Genomic DNA, 21,014 nt, shown 5'->3' with positions numbered 1-21,014 from the left:
GCACTGCCTATCGATCTCATTTTTGAGACGTTTGTATTCCTTTTTGCCTGCTTCATTTACTGCACTTTTATATTTTCTCCTTTCATCAATTAAATTCAATATATCTTCTGTTACCCAAGGATTTCTACCAGCCCTCATTTTTTACCTAGCTACTTGATCCTCTGCTGCCTTCACTATTTGATCTCTCAAAGCTATCCATTCTTTTTCTACTGTATTTCTTTCCCCCATTCTTGCCAATCATTCCATAATGCTCTCCCTGAAACTCTGTACAACCTCTGGTTCTTTCAGTTTATCCAGGCCCCTTCTCCTTAAATTCCCACCTTCCTGCAGTTTCTTCAGTTTTAATCTACAGTCCATAACCAATAGATTGTGGTCAGAGTCCACATCTGGTCCTGGAAATGTCTTATAATTTAAAACTTGGTTTCTAAATCTCTGTCTTACCACTATATAATCTATCTGAAACCTGTCAGTATCTCCAGGCCTCTTCCCTGTATACAACCTTCTTTCACGATTCTTGAATGTTAGCTATGATTAAGTTACACTCTGTGCAAAATCCTACCAGGCGGCTTCCTCTTTCATTCCTTACCCCCATTCCATATTCACCTACTACATTTCCTTCTCTTCCTTTTCTTACTATTGAATTCCAGTCACCCATTTTAATCTTACTGAAACTAATTTTATAGCCTATGGTCATACTTGTTCTGTTCATATGATCCATCCTATATTGAAGAACTTCTGGATCCATAGCTAACAAAACAATGTCAGTGTGTGATTACATGCAAGATTTAAGTACTTATTATATCTTTATTGAGGTGGTGATTGGTTTAAAAATTCACAAATAAGTTTGAAATTGTCATTGAACTTCTGGACAGTCTCTGACCTTAGAGCAGACAGACGAAAGAAAGAAATAGAAACGACGCACACAGATGAATGCTAAAACCATACAGGGGAGTCTTTACTGTGAAAGAATAATTTCTTTGAACAATGACTGTGTACATACATAAATCAGTTGATAACCCTCCAGTTTAGAAATATTTGCAAATGGCTAAGAGACTACAAGCAGTTCAAGGACTCCAAACAAAACAAGATTTTGTTCATACAGATTCCAGTCTGTTGGGAGACATACTTGTCAGTCTAAACTGGAGAAGATTGTGATTTTAGAGTCAAATTCATCCACAAAAACAAGCCAAAATACAGTTACACAGTCAATAATTTTCACCCCTCATACATCACAGCTACTGGAGGTGACCTTAAACAAAGCACTTCGTGTGTGTGTGTGTGTGTGTGTGTGTGTGTGTGTGTGTGTGTGTGTGTGTGTGTGTGTGTGTGTGTGTGTGTCTAGGTCGAGTTCAAGCTGGATAGCAGGAAATTGGTTTATATTTATAGTAAAATATAATATGGACTGGGGGCAAGGAATGAAAGGGGAAGCCGCTTGGTAGAATTTTGCACAGAGCATAACTTAATCATAGCTAACAGTTGGTTTGAGAATCATGAAACAAGGGTGTATATGTGGAAGAGGCCTGGAGACACTGGAAGGTTTCAGATAGATTATATACAATGGTAAGACAGAGATTTAGGAACCAGATTTTAAATTGTAAGACATTTCCAGGACCAGATGTGGACTCTGACCACAATTTATTGCATAAGAACTGTAGATTAAAACTGAAGAAACTGCAGAAAGGTAGGAATTTAAGGTGGTGGGGCCTGGATAAACTAAAAGAACCAGAGGTTATAGAGAGTTTCAGGGAGAGAGAGAGAGAGAGAGAGAGAGAGAGAGAGAGAGAATTAGGGTATGATTGACAAGAACAGGGGAAAGAAATACAGTAGAAGAATGTGTGGCTTTGAGAGATGGAATAGTGAAGGCAGCAGAGGATCAAGTAGGTAAAAAGATGAGGGCTAGTAGAAATCCTTCGGTAACAAAAGATATATTGAATTTAATTGATGAAAGGAGAAAATATGAAAACATAGTAAATGAAGCAGGTGAAAAGGAATACAAACATCTCAAAAATGAGAGCAACAGGAAGAGCAAAATGGCTAAGCAGGAATGGCCAGAGGGCAAATGTAAGGATGTAGAAGCATGTATCACTAGGGGTAAGATAGATACTGCCTACAGGAAAATTAAAGAGACCTTTGGAGAAAAGAGAACCACCTGTATGAATATCAAGAGCTCAGCTGGACAACCCTTCCTAAGCAAAGAAGGGAAAGCAGAAAGGTGGAAGGAATATATAGAAGGTCTATACAAGGGCTATGTACTTGATGGCAATATTATGGAAATGGAAGAGGATGTAGATGAAGATGAAATGGGAGAGATGATACTGTGTGAAGAATTTGACAGAGCACTAAAAGACCTAAGCCAAAACAAGGCCCCGAGAGTATACAACATTATGTTAGAACTACTGATAGCCTTGGTAGAGCCAGCCATGACAAAACTGTTCCATCTGGTGAACAAGATGTATGAGAGAGGCGAAATACCCTCAGACTTCAAGCAAAATGTAATACTTCCAATGCCAAATAATGCAGGCATTGACAGGTGTGCAAGTTACCGAACTATCAGGTTAATAAGTCATGGCTACAAAATACTATTGCAAATTCTGTACAGACAAATGGAAAAACTGGTCGAGGCTGCCCTTGAGGAGGATCAGTTTGAATTCCATAGAAATGTTGGAACAGGCATGGCAGTACTTACCCTATGACTTATCTTAGAAGACATGCTGAGAATAGGCAGACCTACATTTCTAGCATTTGTAGACTTAGAGAAAGCTTTTGACAATGTTGACTGGAATACTGTCTATCAAATTCTGAATGTGGCAGGGGTAAAATAACAGGGAGCGAAAGACCATTTACAATTTGTACAGAAACCAGATGGCAGTCATAAAGAGTCGAGGGACATGAAAGGGAAGCAGTGGTTGGGAAGGGAGTGAGACCGGTTTGTTGCCTATCCCCGATGTTATTCAATCTGTATATTGAGCAAGCATTAAAGGAAACAAAAGAAAAATTTGGAGTAGGAATTAAAATCTATGGACAAGAAATGAAAACTTTGAGGTTTGCCGACGACATTGTAATTCTGTCAGAGACAGCAAAGGACATGGAAGAACAGCTGAACGGAATGGACGTTGTCGTGAAAGGAGATTATAAGATGAGCATCAACAAAAGCAAAACAGCGATAATGGAACGTATTAGAATTAAATCAGGTGATGCAGAGGGTATTAGATTAGATCAGACAATGAGACACTTAAAGTAGTAAATGAGTTTTGCCATTTGGGGAGCAAAATAACTGATGATGGTCGAAGTAGAGAGAATATAAAATGTAGACTGGCTATGGCAAGGAAAACATTTCTGAAGAAGAGAGATTTTTTAACATCGAGTATAGATTTAATTGTCAGGAAGTTTTTTCTGAAAATATTTATATGGAGTGTAGCCTTGTACGTAAGTGAAACATGGATGATAAGCAGCTTATATAAGAAGAGAATAGAAGCTTTTGAAATGTGGTGCTACAGAACAATGCTGAATGGGTAGATCACGTAGCTAATGAAGAGGTACTGAATAGAATTCAAGAGAAGAGGATTTTGTGGCACAACTTGACTAGAAGAAGGGATTGGTTGATAGGACATGTTCTGAGGCATCAAGGGATCACCAATTTAGTTCTGGGGGGAAGCGTGGATGGTAAAAATTGTAGAGGGAGACAAAGAGATGAATGCACTATGCAGATTCAGAAGGATGTAGGTTGCAGCAGTTATTCAGAGATGAAGTGGTTTGTACAGGATAGAGTAGCATGGGGAACTGCATCAAACCAGTCTCTGGACTGAAGACCACAACAACAATAATATGGGTATCTGATTTAGTGTTTTTGGTTACTTAAATTGGCTTTCAAATCACCTACTTTAAAATGTGTACCTCAATTCATTTATGTTGTTGCATGCAAATTTAGAAGCACCAAACTATTCATTATATGTGTGATTATCACACGTCTACATCTACCTCTACAAATCACCTTATGGTGTGTGGTAGAAGGTACTTTGTGTACCTTTGTCACTCCCCCCCCACACACACACACACTTTCTTGTCTATTGTGTATGGTTCACATGTAGAATGTAGAATGACTGCTGGTAAGTCTTTGTGTGGGCTTGGACTTTTCTAATTTTGTGTTGATGGTCTTCTTTCAAGATATACTTTTAGATGGAAGCAATATACTGCTTGACTCTTTTTAGGAACCTATGGTCTCAGAACTTCTAACATTAAAGCGCACCATGATACACACCTGTAAGAAATATTGATCACACCTATAAAATTGTTAAAATGCTTTAAATTTCATTAATATTAAAATGATAGTTATGTATTATTTACACAAATTGTGTGCAGTTTCTAGCATATTAAAAACTTAGTACAGTTACCTGTACATGTTTAGTTTCACAGAAACTTGAAATTGTGAATAACAGCTGGCTAAGTAAGGCTCTCTATTTTTATTTATTTATTTATTTATTTTATCAGGTTCCATGGGACCATGCAAGTCAAAGTGACTTGGTCGTTGAATGAGTCAGTACATAGTTTACAAAATCCTTTTTCCCTGATCTCATAAATTCCAGCTTCAGCAACATAATGAAAAGGTATAATCTAATTATCACTGTACCCATTCCACATTTGTGCTTGTGATCTATGCAGTAAGAAAAATGGTTCAGTGTTCGCCTATTCTGGGTATTAACTAATTATATATAAATAATTTAAGGAGTAAAGATAACAACTCACTAAATAGTAGGGGTACTTGTTGTTCAAAAGCCAGATAAACAATATTGAGAACTTCCCTAGGTTTAGAATGAATCCTTTTTCAAAGCTTATAGAAAATAAACACACACACGTACACCTACATGGGCAACATTATGGCTGCTGATTTCATGGCGTCATCTGATTTCATTGTGCTGGCACTGCAGCTAGACGTGCCAGGCAGGATTTTTTTTGTGTGTGGTGGTGGGGGGTGGGTGGGAGTATTGTTGGAGTGGGTGAGGGAGCAGAGGATATGGGGAACAGATGGGAGTATTGGGGAAATGTGCATGACTGTTGGGAAGGAAGGGTAACAGGATGCATTGGATTGGGGAAATGTGGCTGGGATGGAAGGGCAACAGGATGCATTGGATAAAAATATGCAGGTAGAGTTTTGCCTAATGCACGAAGACTTTGAGTAGTTAGTTGGGGGTGGGGGGGGGGCAACTAGAACAGCAGAGGGGGAGACTGTGAGGAGGAAGATGTGGCTGCAGGATAAGTGAAGTTAGTATCCTGGGGAAGGGGTCTAGTGGAAACTGAGGCTAGGGGGATTTTCGTACCACAGAGAAACTGGTGTTGGGAGGAAGGGATCACATATTTGTTTACAGCCTCCAGTATGAAAAATTAAAATCAGTGTTATCTTTTTTTGAAATTACTTATATTTTTCGCTTACTTTTATTTAAGTAATCTGTATTTGTTGGTGTAACTCTGTCATTACATTTTCAGGTTACTGATGTAGGTGATGCAATGATACTCAAGCGGCTGTTTGTAGAACTTTTCAACAATGGTGTAGTGGTTGTTGCAACAAGTAACAGAGCTCCTGATGATCTCTACAAGAACGGTCTTCAGAGATCGAATTTTGTACCCTTCATTGGTGTACTGAAAGAACGCTGTGAAATAGCAAATCTTGATTCTGGAGTGGACTATCGTCTGAAATCAATTGCTGACAAAGAAAAAACATACTTTGTGTAAGTGTGAAAACTCCCATTCCATAACCATGTTTAAAAAATTATTAGGCTAATAATAACACTACAGTGGTTTGAGGAACATGATAGTCTTGGCCGTCAAATTTGTCCAATCTGAACCTGGTGGAACAACTCTGGGACACTACCATATGACAGCTAAGTGCCTGCAAACCATTGGTTCATAATTTAAGGGAATTGTGTGACCTGCCTGTAGGCATCTGATGCCACATTCCTATCAAAACCAATAAAGCACTTGTAAAATCTGTGCCATATAGAATTGCTGCTGTGTTGTGTTCCAAAAATGGACCACACTATTAATTAAGTTGTCATTGTGTTTTGGCTTGTCAGTGTACATTCTTAGGTCATGTTACTTGATTCTTATACCACTGCTTTGTATTAGGTTGGTGCACAAGTTCATAGCCCTTTTCCATAAGTTTAATAAACACAACAGATACACATAACAGATACTTTTGTTATCATTAACGTCTTCTTCACTATTTACAACAGTCTTCCAATGCTGTGGTAACTTTTCAATTCCTTGACTGTAGAGATCACGTGGTTTTGAGACGAAGAACTTGTCAAGCTATGTTCAGAGTGCATTTTCATATGGAAAGGTAGTTCCTTGAAGGTTGTTTGATTGAGTGCAGAAAAAATGAAAATTGGAGGTCACAAGATCAGTGAATTGGAAATACTGTGTGGCTAGGGCCTCCCGTCGGGTAGACTGTTCACCTGGTGCGAGTCTTTCGAGTTGACGCCACTTCTAGCGACTTGCGTGTCAATGGGAATGAAACGATGATGATAAGGACAACACAACATCCAGTCCCTGAGTGGAGAAAATCTCGACCCAGCCGGAAATTGAACCCGGCCGTTAGGTATGACATCCCGTCGAGCTGACCACTCAGCTAACAGGGGTGGACGCAAGATCAGGTGAAAAAATTGGGTGCTGAATGACTTTCCAACCCAACTCCTGCATAGTTTTTTTTTTTCAGTCTGGCAAAACGTGGGCAGACATTATCGTGGAGTAGTACTGCTTCATGCAGCCTTCCTGGTTGTTGTTCTTGGATTGCATCTGTAAGACTTCTCAGGTGTTGTCAATAAATGTCAGCATTGATTGCTACACCACAGAGAAGCAATTCATAGCACACCACACAGTCACGAACCCAGCAGATGCATAACATTATCTTTTGTGGATGCATACAAGCCTTTGTGCAGGTAGTTGCTGCTTTGTTTGGGCTCAACCATTCCTCTCTTTTCCTTATGTTAACATGAAGACACCATTTCTCATCATCAGTAAGGGTACAGGGTAGGGATGATTGGTGTTGTTCACAAGCCAGCAGGAAGAGATGCACATATGGTTAGCTGCTGATTTTTGTGATTTTGGCTTGGAGCATGCGATTTCCATACAGCTGATTTTGAAACCTTCCCCATTGCACGCTATTTTGCATGATAGTGGAATGATCACAGTTCATTACATTTGCCAGTTCTCGAGTACAGTGACGTGGATCATTGTAAATTAGTGCATTTACACAACCTTCACCAAATCCCGAAGGTCTTCCTGAATGTGGAGAGTCTAAACAATCTTCCTGAAAATGATAAAACCATTTTCTTGCCTACTCTGTCCAGTGGCATTATCCCTATACATGGCACAAATGTTTCTGGCTGCGTCAATTGCTGTCACCCCTCTATTGAACTCAAACAGCAGAACATGCCTGAAATGTTCACAATTTTCTATCGCCCACAGCTCCACTCACTGTCTCCAAATGATAATATGTGAAATCAAATAGCAGCAGTGAATTACAAATAGAAATGACACTTGGTAAATAAACTCATAGAAACTGGACTGCCGACATGCAAAATAAAAACATTACAGACTTACGCACCAACATAATTGAAAAACTTCATATTTACAAAACGGGTTGTGGAAGGGGGGGGGGGGATAAATGTTGTACAGTAGATCTACATGTTTTATGTTCTTTTTGTATAAATATTTTCTTAGATCTTGGTGAAAATTATGGACTGAGGTGGCACATTTTTAATGTTCAGGACTGCTATGAAGGTGGGTGGCCCTTCAAATTCGTATCTGGTGAACCTGTGGTTACCCTAAAACACTTAACACAAATACCTGGATGATTCCATCAGGGTTACCACAAGATCTGAAAATCAGGGAATATCAAATGTGTCAGGAAAATGAGGGAAAAATCAGGGAAATTTGATAAAAACACGGGAAAAATCTCGTTTTTTGCCCCAGTAAATGAAATGGTTTGTTTACTGAGATGTATACGTCGTCACTGGCTGGGCACAACTGAGTATGTGTGCCACTTCCCTACTCCCTCATTCTTACTTCTTCTCCCCTTCCTACTATTCCCTTCTGCTTGCAGTCAGTGCTGCCTCCATTTTTTGTCACTAGCCTTCATCTGCTGATGAGAGTCAGTGAGGCCTGAGGAGTGGTTTTGTTTGGGTCTGATTCTCGGAGATTGTTGACGCAGCAACTGGAGACAGAAGTTGTGTGCATGAGTTTTCTGAGTGACTGTATGAATCTATGTGTGCTCTCGTTTTCTGACAAAGGCTATGGCCGAAAATTTAATTGTGTGAGTATGATTCTCTTTTGTACGTGCATGTCTGTGGCTCAGCGATCATCTTTACAGTGAATTTCCACCTATCATCATCATTATTATTGATTCTCTGAGACTACTTGCACAAGTTACCTGTCACACTTAACCACTTTGGTCTCATTTCATTGACATGGTGTCTGTGACACGTGAATAGCTAGCCATGTGTGTAGATTTAGGCACATTAGAAGCAATACTCAGCTTACAATTAACTCTTGAAAAAAGACTAACAAAGGCTCAAGACATGCATATTGCCTTCATCAACTTAGTAAAAGACTTTCACAAATATCTCAGGAAAGTGTGGTGCTGTACAGAAGCGAAACGTGGACACAAAGTGATAGGTTGAGGCGTGGAACTAATGCAGAATCCTCAAGATTTCATTGGTAGGGAAGGCATCAAATGAAGAAGTGCTCCACAGAATGTAGGAAGAGAAGCCATCTCTCTCACAAGGGGCAGCCATCTGCTGGGGCATGATGGTATCATTAACGGTATCACTGAAAGGACAGTAGAAGTGAAGAACACAAGAGACTAGAGTACATCAACCAGATCATGGAGAATACCAGCTGCACCACTCATACTGTCAAGAGAAAGGCCAAGGACAGACATTCGTGACAAGCTACTGCTAACCAACCTGTGGTTGAGGGCGTAACAGGGTGACTTGTGCTGGTATGTGGGACCTTGATTTGAAATACAGTCCTTTTTTCCTCAAATATTTTGATTATTATTATTATTATTATTATTATTATTATTATTATTATTATTATTATTATTATTTATTATTTACATTTTATGACCTTCATTGGACCACTCTAACCAACTTTATACAAAGAATTTTTCAGTTTCCTGTCAGCCCAGTACTTCTTCATTCTCTCGGATCTCATCCTTCTTTCTTAATCGGAAATCACCCTTCCTATTGTCTGCCTATTGATTCTCGTTTGCAGTCTGGTTTGTTTGTCTGTGAGTTTCCTGATTTTGTCAGTTTTGTATCTTATGTTTTCCAGTGTAATCTGTAGCTCAAACCATTATCTTCCTGGATTTCTGTAATCCACGTAATGTTGCACTTACTATTCCACAATTTTTCTATTATTCACCTGATCCTGTTCTCTGATGTTCTGATCAGATGTGCGAAAAATGAAATGCGTTTCTTCCTGATTGTACTCATTACCGGTTCTATTTCCTTGTAGACTGTTTCATTTGTAGCTACTCTCCAGTGTTCATCTCTCTGGTACGATCTGTTGATGCACGTTCTGATGATTCTTCTCTCTATTTTGAGTATTATAAAAAGAGGGTCTATACAAGGACGATTTACTTGAGGACAATATTATGGAAATGGAAGAGGATGTGGATGAAGATGAAATGGTAGATATGATGCTGCATGAAGAGTTTGACAGAGCACTGAAAGACCTGAGTCGAAACAAGGCCCCAGGAGTAGATAACATTCTATTAGAACTACTGACAGCCTTGGGAGAGCCAGTCCTGACAAAACTCTACCATCTGGTGAGCAAGATGCACTTACTATTCCACAGTTTTTCTGTTATTCACCTGATGATCCTGTTCTCTGATGTTCGCCGATGACATTGTAATTCTATCAGAGACAGCAAAGGACTTGGAAGAGCAGTTGAACGGAATGGACAGTGTCTTGAAAGGAGGGTATAAGATGAACATCAACAAAAGCAAAACGAGGATAATGGAATGTAGTCGAATTAAGTCGGGTGATGCTGAGGGTATTAGATTAGGAAATGAGACACTGAAAGTAGTAAAGGAGTTTTGCTATTTGGGGAGCAAAATAACTGATGATGGTCGAAGTAGAGAGGATATAAAATGTAGACTGGCAATGGCAAGGAAAGCGTTTCTGAAGAAGAGAAATTTGTTATCATCGAGTATAAATTTAAGTGTCAGGAAGTCATCTCTGAAAGTATTTGTATGGAGTGTAGCCATGTATGGAAGTGAAACGTGGATGATAAATAGTTTAAACAAGAAGAGAATAGAAGCTTTCGAAATGTGGTGCTACAGAAGAATGCTGAAGATTAGGTGGGTAGATCACATAACTAATGAGGACGTATTGAATAGAATTGGGGAGAAGAGGAACTTGTGGCACAACTTGACTAGAAGAAGGGATCGGTTGGTAGGACATGTTCTGAGACATCGAGGAATCACCAATTTAGTATTGGAGGGCAGTGTGGAGGGTAAAAATCGTAGAGGGAGACCAAGAGATGAATACACTAAGCAGATTCAGAAGGATGTAGGCTGCAGTAGGTACTGGGAGATGAAGAAGCTTGCCCAGGATAGAGTAGCATGGAGAGCTGCATCAAACCAGTCTCAGGACTGAAGACCACAACAACAACAAAAAGATAGTGGTTATCCCTCCTAAAAAATCTTTCCGTAATGGAGTTCCTGCTCTTCTCATTGGTATTTGTAATGTTCACTGCATCTATGACTTTTGATAAGCCAAATGAGCCTCCTGGATTGTGGCAAATGGCAAGCACATAAGAGAAATTTGCTAGTTTCGGTTGGACATGGGGTCTGGCGAACACCACCGTTCCTCTGTAAGTTCTGTGCCTGATTGAACGATCGCAGTGACGAATCTGAATCAACTTTTACTACCCTAGCTTCTAGTGAGAGCACTTTATTTTCCAGTTTCTCAAATAAATATTGTGGCTGTAAGTTGCAGACATCTGGCAGTCCCCCACCCCCCTCCCCCCAACCCCCACCCCCACCTGACGCCCCGCCCCACCCACCCACCCCCCAAAATGTTACAGAACAATCTGTACATCAGGAAAGTTTTAAATTTCACGTTATGGAAGTTATTTCCAAAACTTACAATACAATATAAAATTTTAATTAGTGTTCTTTATTGTTTTTTCAGTTACTATTTTCTTTACAATAACAGTTTTTAAGCTAAACTTAAATATTAGTATTAAAGGAAAGTTGACACTGCTAATTGGGGGTTGAAGTAATGCTCTAGTTGGTTATTTACAAAGTAGTATGTCAGACTAATTGCAGTAGAAGCACCTATTTTGGTATACATGTGAAGTAATACAGAAGGAAAGTGTATGCAGTGGCAAACTGATTGGTGGTATAACCGAGATCTAGGTTATAGTTTGCTTTCGAGTGGGTGCAGCCAACGAATGTGACCCCAGAGAAACTGACCTTGTTGACCGACTGATGATCTGTATTGTAGCCCAAAATGTAGGTAGTGTTGGAATGAGTGTCTCGGTGTTCAGTCTCAGCTCTCACATTTACGACAGTTTCAAAAACTTTGTGGGGTATTTCCATAACATCCCGTCCAAGGTAGTGTTAGCCTGGAACCTAAGATTACAGTTTAAATTTTATGGAACAGTGTTTTATATTAAATTATTCTGCACGTCGTTACTTGATTATGTCGCCATGTAATTTCATGCACTTGATGTGCTGACAAACACTATTTTCTCATTGGTTCTGCCATCATGTCTAATCAGTCAACAACACCAGTCCACTTCTGCGATCCCATATTTCATGTCGTTTTCCTACAACATAATTTTCAGTGCACTATATGCTAATATTTATGATTTACATTAGTAGATGCACTTCTGATATCCACTTCAGTACCCTAGATACACACATCAAAAGAAGTTTTGCATCACCCTGGCTCCCAGAACTCCTGAAGATAGACGTTGACTATGGATATTGTATCACAGACAAAGTCCCTTTGACTGTTCAGAGATGTCACTTAACCCACCCAAAGATGTAAACAACCCTGCATGAGCAGCGCCTATTAGATGGAGGGGTCCAACAGCTGATCAGTTCCAGTCATTCCACCAGGAAGAGGTACATGGCTCGTGTTGTCTATAGTTCAACCATCCCTAGATGGTCAATACTGTGGTTTGATCGCATCTGCATTGTTACTTTGTGCCAGGAAGGGCTCTCTACAAGGGAAGTGTCCAGGCGTCTCAGAGTGAACCAAAGCGATGTTGTTCGGACATGGAGGAGATACAGAGAGAGACAGGCCACCCAAGGGCTACTACTGAAGTGGATGACGGCTAGCTATGGATTACGGCTTAGAGGAACCCTGACAACAGTGAAACCATGTTGAATAATGCTTTTAGTGCAACCACAGGATGTCGTGTTATGACTCAAATTGTGCGCAATAGGCTGCATGGTGCCCAGCTTCACTCCTGACGTCCATGGCGAGGTCCATCTTTGCAACCACCGCATCATGCAGCGAGGTTCAGATGGGCCCAACAGCATGCCGAATGGACCACTCAAGATTGACATCGTGTTCTCTTCACCAATGAGTGTTGCATATGCCTTCAATCCGACAATAATCGGAGACGTATTTGGAGGCAATGTGGTCTGGCTGAATGCCTTAGACACACTTTCCAACAAGGTGGAGGTTCCCTTATGCTTTGGGATGGCATTATGTGAGGCTGAAGTATGCCACCAGTGGCCATGGAAGGCACTGTAATGGCTGTATGATACGTGAATGCCATCCTCCATCGATAGTGCAACCATATTGGCAGCATACTGATAGGCATTCATTTTCATGGGTGACAATTCGCGCTCCCATCGAGCACATCTTGTGAACGACTTCCTTCCGGATAACGACATCTCTCGACAGGCGTGGCCAGCATGTTTTCCAGACATGAACCCTATCGAACATGCCTGGGAGAGATTGAAAAGGGCTGTTTATGGACTACATAACCCACCAATCATGGATAGTATGCCACAACAAATACAGGCATGCATCAATGCATGGGGACATGCTACTGGTTATTAGAGGTACCAGTGTGTACAGCAGTCGGGACCACCACCTCTGAAGGTCTTCCTCTATGGTGGTACAACACGCAATGTGTGGTTTTTATGAGCAATAAAAATGGTGGAAATGATGTTTATGTTGATCTCAATTCCAGTTTTCTGTACACGTTCCAGACCTCTCGGAACTGAGGGGTTTGCAAACCTTTTTTTGATGTCTGTATGATTGTAATGTATGTCAATCTCTTTTTCATTGGCTTACATATTCCATGGCATTACAAGTTCTTATGTTACTTTTTTGACATTCACAATCATGTTTGCTTCTGAATATGTCAATACCTCTGAAATTGTGGCAAGGGCAGTAGCCAAGAACAAGTTTAAATTGCTGCAATTGAAACATTTAAAACATTGTATCTTACAAATATTTCGTTTTTATTATAATTATGTCAAGATTCCTGAGATTGTGATTAGGATTGTAATGAAGAACATGTTTTAAATTGCTACAATATAAATGAGGAGTTATAACATTTACAAACCGTAAAACATTTTACCGTTTTTGCTGGTGATGGCATTCCCTGTCTTTCTCACAAATATTTCATACGTCAACATAAAATTTATTTATGCAGCATAAAACATTACAAGTGAGCTATCTTATTGGCTATTGATGTGTGACTCATCATTTGTCATGTTCATTTCCCGTAATTCTTTGTGCAGTTACCAACTGCAGCATGCAGCAAAAGATTGATGTACACCATAAGGGCTCTTTTACCAAAATTATCAGTGAAACAAATCCAGACTTCTAATACCAAAGCAAACTTTTCTGTCTGGAGCCTTAGTGACCTCTGTTCCATGATATCAAAGCATATATGTTGAACACTTCGAGGTCTGGCTGCCAAGGGTGGTATTCAACTGGCTGATACTGCAAATTTTCACAGTTTTCCTGAATTCTCTATAGCAGGTTGTATTGCACAGAATTTAAATAACTTTATTGCTGTTGAAAGATCTTTTTTCCTATAATATCTTGCAAATAAACATAAACTTGCATCTATGACAATTTTTTTTTTGTACGGAAATGAAAATGTGTTATTTTCACAATAACAAAAATATTTTTTTTTTCATTTTAATTACCTAAATGGAGATAAGTTTAAAATTTGTTGATACTAAAAATAAAACTGTTTGAAAAGTTGGTTTTCTATATTTAAAATTGGTTAGTTACATTTGCTTTAGTGTGAAACATTTTGAAGCATTCTGGAAAACAAAGTCATACATCACATTCTTTACATTACTACCCGCCACTTTGCCACATCTTGCTTTGCTTCTTTCTGCACAAACTTTACATCTTCTCTGAGGACATTTTGACTTCTCTGAAGTTGAAATTAGCTTAGCAAATTATGTTCTACTGAGTCTATTTACAAATAAACTGTTTTGGGTGAAAGTTTGTTCAACCAGGCCACCTTTGTTAACCAAAATGTCTGCCAGTTCAGCAATGAGCTCAACAAACTATTTATTAGTAGGGTTCAACTATTTGTGTAGACTATACGAATTTATGACCATCATGATGAAGAGGTGACAAAAAAAGAAAACATCCTTCTACCACTTTCTTTGTTTCATGTCAAAAAAGTAGTAGCCCATTAGTTGGTTGCTGTGTTTCACACCAGCCTTATTTTTATTGTAATCCATGCACAGTCAGGGTGCATCTTCTCTATGATTCGTAATTTTGTTCCACCATTGACATTAGATGCTTTTTTTGTGTTTTGCTATCAAAATAAATACATCCTTAGTGTCAGTCTCTGTGGTATTAGATCTTTAGCTAGCCCTTTTCTATTTTTTTTTATTGCTGTATCCACTGTCTTGGTTTTGTGTCTCCAAAACTGATGAAGTATTACAGGGCTAATGTGAAAATCGTTCATGCGTACGGAGTGGCATTTACAATAGAAACTTTCACACAATGTGTTTACTGGATGCAAAATGCTGTTATTAAGGTTTACGTGACCAACAGAATATATTTCAAATTTCAAAATGTATCTACTTTCACTTGCACATGACCTAACAAAAAATTGTGTGCCATATTTGTTAGGCTCCTTTTTCATGTAGATCTTAAAATGAAGTTTTCCATGAAAATGGCAGACTCATTCCTCTACAGTAAGATTTTTCTCCTGGTTTATATGCTCGTTCACTTTTTGTCAGGAATATATGAAAGATAGGTCTCACCTTGTGAAGGACCATGCCCTTCTCGATTTTTTAAAATAAAACTTGCATTATCTATGAGATGTAATGTTTGCAGGATAGGAAAATAAATAAATGAATAAACAAACAAACAAATCCTCCTGCAAAGGAGGTCTGCAGTACGGAGTTTGTAGACCAATAGTTGGTCAGTTTCAGTTTTATGACAAGGCACATACGTAAAACCACACCAAAAAGCTTCTTACGCAGTTCACAGAGTTTCACAGTACTCCACTTACTGCAAACTGTGTGCAGCTTGAGGTCCCTGTTGCATTAGCTTGTCAATAGTTGTTCTAGCATTGTAGTGTGTGCCTCATTTTTCCATCTTCAGCTGTTTTTTGTCAAAAGTGTAGGTAAAATGATCAAACACAGAAGAGTTCTGGTCAATTTGAATTTGAATTCTACCAGATTCTTCAAAATCTGGAAGCTGAGGAGCGGTAATGTCATCATTTGTCAAGTGCACAATCAAAAGTAGAAATTTGATGATTGAAATGGGTGAATCTGTGATGCAGCATCATTGTCAGCACCTTTATCATGAAGGCTTGCTCTCTTCATCAGAAATGCCTTCTTCTTTTACAGCATAAATCATAAAAATTAGCTTCCTGGTGTACAGTGGGCCATATATACAATTACAAAAAAATAGCTTACCATCTCTGCTTTTGAAACTCAGAAATTAGTTCATCAAGCTCAGAATTACTATTGTTCAACAAAAACTCTTATCATGTAAGGCCATCTAGAAAACAAACACAAAGTTTGAAGCTGACAACACAGACAACAATTGAGGTCCATTGCTGTGCATGTGACCTTATGAAGTGCTGTGCGTGGAAACTAGATGAATCGGCATGCTGCGAGGCAAGTAATGTGTCTTTTATTAGTGATAGGTGCTGCCACCTGTATTGGTTTTCCTTGGTAGTATGAACATCACAGATATAAAACAAATGTTGAGATACATTTACAGAGCTGAGAAATGACCATCATAGCTCCTACATCAATAGTATTTTTGGAGTAAATCCACAAAATTTAGGAGCTATGTCACTCGTCTGGAAAGTGTTAAGCGTTGTTTCATTTACAGTCACTCATCAGGAACTAGCAACTCTACGAATTTTAATGTTTCTCTTTGCAAGTGACAGTGGGCATACTGCCCAGTGTAAACGTATACTGCTTCTGTGATTCTAGTATTAAGTAAGATAACCATGTACTTCAACATAATGTTTTAATTGTTACACTATTTACTCTAGCTAGAAATAGCATTACACCTGTGGTAAGAAGACCTGTCCAGTGCTTTTATTTGCATACAACTTTTCAATTTCTTGCTCTTATTCCAGCCTCCCAGCAGCTACACATCAATTGTAACTTATAGTTAAGACAATTGAAGAATGAGTAGAAATATGACTATTTCGGTTTTCTACCAAAAATCTGTTCTTTTTAATCATTCATGTATTGCTTTTAATTTTATTTAATTGAGAATGTGATAAAACTATTTTAAAAGAAATTTAAAAGTCCATGTGATTTTTTTAGTTCTAGGCCTTTTGAAAACTTGACTGGCATTTGTTCATTCATGGTATTCGGTAGATCACATCCACAAGCATAACCTACAGGGATTTCGAAGGAGTCAAAGTATATAAGGAACCTAATGGCAAGAACCTGATATTTGAAAATGTGTTATCTGTGATTTTGGGATCAGCTACAGTTTTATTGCACTTTTGTATGATCCCAGCTGTACTGTGGATGTATGATCCATCTGCCCACCCCACTTTCTTATTTTAAAGAAGTAGATGTGGCACATAATAAAGACATAAGGGTACTTTTAGAAATAGATGTGGAAAGTATTGATATTTAGTTCAAGATTTGAAGTAAAATCAAGAGGTCCAGAATTTTTTGAAACTGATTATATAAATAAATAATTTGCTCCACATGTAGTTTTAATTAAATTTTTTTACTATAAATAACCTTTTTGATTTTATCAAAGTACATATTTACAACTCAAATTGAGACTACATCCTTGCCTGTCCAATACTTTTCTCTGACCAAGTTTTCAAATTTTAACTTCCCATTTCTTCTCCTCATCTTCCTTCTATTCCTCCTCCTCCTCATCGTCATCCTCCTGTTCCTCCTTTTTGCTTGCATTAAGTATTTGCCTGTTATGCTCTCTTGGTTGAGATTATTGATCTTTCCACATTCTCCTTGGTCATCCTAAATATCTCCTGCCCTCTGGGTAATAATTCATCATTAATTTTGGTCTTCTGTTGCCTTCCATTACCCACTCATATAGCCACGCATGTTAATATGACACTTATGGCATTAGAACAGGTGCACTAGCCCCGGATAGAATCTGCCCAGGAGATTAATGACGAGGGCTGATGTACCGGCCAGCTTGGATATGTTTTCTAGGTGGTTTCCCACATTCACCTAGATGAATAGTAGACTGGTCCACAAGTCTCACCTCAGTTACATGATTTGCAAACATTCTTTATACTACAGACAGACAGTTCGGATACATGTATTCCTCTTGCAGGGGGGGGGGGGGGGGTAATGAAGTGCGAACAGAAATGGCATCCAGCCATCATTTAAATTAACTGTCCGTTTTTAACCTTGTTGACCCCCACATAAGATGTGGGAGAAAGGCAAAAGAAAAACATTCTGCCATCTTCAGTTGAGACACAGACTTTCTAGTGTTCCTTTATGCCTACATCTTCTCATTTAAGCTTTTCACACCCAGTCCTCCTCTGATGCCAGCATTCCTTGTCCTACTGGGTAGTGTGTGCCTTTGTTCTTAGGAACTGCATATTTTATACTTCTTTGTTCATTTCCGTTTCTTACAGTCCATAACTCCCTTTCCCAAAGCATTTATTGTATTTACTCGTGAACTATGTGTTTGTAAGGGCACTAATGCAGACGGGGTTTCATAAGTGGATATATTTCTCATGTACTCAGATTCCCTCAGTATTCTACAAGCATTAAAACTGATAGCATGTCCAACAGAGAAGATAGTCCAAAATGAACAAAATTATGTTCTGCTCCTGCAGCAGGAGGAGAAGCATGTGTCAGCCTTTTGTGTATTCAGGTACCGTCAAACGGGGTGATTTTGAATGGTTTTGTCATTATTTTGATTATAACTTTCGTATATATTGTTAGATTAAAATGATTGTTATGGAAGTGGTAGGGTATATGTGTAACGAATAAAATATCCCCGAACCAGAAAGTGTATGTGTAGGTATATTTATCTGAGGCAGTTAAATAAAGTGTCCAAAGTCACCCCATATTGGGGTGATTTCGGACACATGTGTTTTTTAAATCTCTGTCCAGACTTACAGTATATAGAGGGCAAATTCAGCCAGTTACTGCCTTTTTTTAAAAATTCTGCATGCTTTTTATTTGTTTTTGGTGACATTTTACACATTTTAAGGGAGCTCTTTGTTACGAATAAGTGATATGGAATGATATAATGAATTTTATATATTACAGATAAGTTTTTATTTTTCAAGAATTTAAATAAACAGTCTCTTTGTTCACTTCTGCACGAGCTCATTTAATATTTTCACTTAAGCGAATGGAAAGATCTTCTGACTGTCGTTTGAGGAATAAATGCACCCATTCTTCTCCTGGCAAGATATTACGAAATTTCTTCTCTTTTTGGCTAGATTTATCAAGGTAGCCTTTAACTAAATATCTAATATCCAATTTAGTGAAGGGAAATCCCCAATGTGCAGCCCTCAAGATACCTTGCTTCAACATTTATTATTCTTCTTTATTTAGCACTGGCTGTCCTCCCATTTTTTTCAGATGTGCTTCCTGCACTTTATTTTGTACGGTTGATTTAGGTATACCATACAAATCGCATGCTTTTCTGTACGACAATTTACCACTCTGTATATCACAAACACCTTTATCTAAAAGTTCTGGGTCATGATTGCACCATACTGTAGCACCTTTCCTGCTCTTATACGTTCTTGGCATTGTCAGAAATCACCCCACACAGTACCTAGTTTTACAAAAACCGTCATTATTTTATAACCTTGCACGAGAAACTCGACAAACTTCTACAGAAATTGTATCAATGCTGTTAGCTACTGAGCGTGTTGACAATTACTGTTACAGTAACTTCCCATTATTTTATAACCTTGCACGAGAAACTCGACAAACTTGTACAGAAATTGTCTCAATGCTGTTAGCTACTGAGCACTGAGCGCGTCGACAATTACTGTTACAATAACTTCCCACTTGGCGCAACAATAGAAAGTTTCCACTTTACGATAATGCATGGATTTTTAACACTGAGACTGTTCGTCAATTATTCACCTAGAGAAACAATTGATGCAAAATAAAAGTTGTGAAAAGTGATAAATGCAATCTTGCGCTTAAAATAATTGGCACACGGATGTTAAAATAAGTAACTCTTTTTTTCTATGCAGTAGCAAAGAGCAAATAAACCATACTGCCAGAATTCACCCCAGTGTCCAAAATCACCCCGTTTGGTGGTACATGGGATTTTAGGGAAATGAACATGTAGATGTCAAGTATGAGATGCCATTTCTTTGCAATCTGTATTACTGAGTGAGATAGTGCAGTGATAAGGTCTCTGGAGCCACATTCAAGAGACTCTGGATTCAAATTCCTATACTATCATCTGAATCTGGTTTTCCATGATGTCTCTGAATTGCTGAAGTTAAACGCTGGAATAGTTCCAAGGAAAAGGAGACTGTCACTTTCTTACTACATCTTGAGCTTGTGCTGCATCTCTAATGACTTCATTGCCAGTGGTACATTAAACCCTCATCTTTCTTCCTTCTCCTTACACCTTACAGGCTATCAGGTTGCAGTTGAGTCAAGGAATATTTTTTTTTGGGGGGGGGGGGGGGAGGGGGGGGGGAAGTGCTGTTTCCGTGGTATAATTTATACCATCCATCCACTCTGGCATGATAAAGCTACCTTCACATGTCTCTGAAAAGGGCACTGTCCATTATATCATGAGATGATACTCTGCTGAGAGGAGCTCACAATATGTAATGCTTTTGGCTTATGGATAAATCTGTTCAGTTTTTAACAAGAGATAAGAGGGGACATACCCACAATTTTCGTTGATGATGAGTGTGATGAAAAATTTTAAAATATTGTGTGTTGCATGGACTGCAGCCTATGCTTCTAGTTGAGAGGGGGAGGTGGGGTTCATGGTTATTATTAATTAATAATGTAATGTAACTATAGTATAAGTTCTTAATGTTTTATCTTTTTAGTGTTGCTAAATGCATAATCATCAATGACGATGTCATCATCATCATCAGCTGGCTGGCCGTTTGTACGAGCGCTATCCACAAAGTACATTACGTTTTGGAATTAAAAATAAATAAAGTATTGGAAAACTTTTGTATTATATACAGATGAAAGCCACACTTAAATACTACTTTTCTACATAGTTGCCATTTAAATTAAGGCACTTATCGTAGCGATGGACGAGCTTGGAAATTCCTTCGTCGTAAAATTCGGCTGCCTGCACCTTCAACCACGTGGTTACCTCTTCTTGAAGCTGTGCGTCGTCATCAAAACGCTGCATAGCCAACCACTTCTTCATTGCTGGGAATAAGTGGAAGTCTCTTGGTGCCAAGTCGGGACTGTACGGCGGATGAGGAAACAACTCCCACTTAAAAGATTCGAGAACTTCACGAGTGGCATTTGCCATGTGGGCCCGGGCGTTGTCGTGAAACAGCAAGATCTTTGAGCCCAACTTTCCCCT

General features: G+C 38.8%; 1 protein-coding gene across 1 annotated transcript in view; it reads left to right on the top strand.

The window, feature by feature from the left end:
- LOC126203037 (putative ATPase N2B) overlaps positions 1-21,014 on the top strand; it is a 118,669-nt gene that overhangs the window by 37,250 nt on the left and 60,405 nt on the right. Inside the window, exon 3 of the mRNA XM_049937274.1 lies at positions 5,482-5,723. Within this exon, the coding sequence (XP_049793231.1) occupies positions 5,482-5,723 (242 nt within the window). The remainder of the gene's footprint in view (positions 1-5,481; positions 5,724-21,014) is intronic.

The sequence above is a fragment of the Schistocerca nitens genome, chromosome 9 (assembly GCF_023898315.1).
Source record: "Schistocerca nitens isolate TAMUIC-IGC-003100 chromosome 9, iqSchNite1.1, whole genome shotgun sequence".
NCBI classification, from domain to species: Eukaryota; Metazoa; Arthropoda; class Insecta; order Orthoptera; family Acrididae; genus Schistocerca; species Schistocerca nitens.
This window is presented reverse-complemented; position numbering and strand designations above follow the sequence as displayed.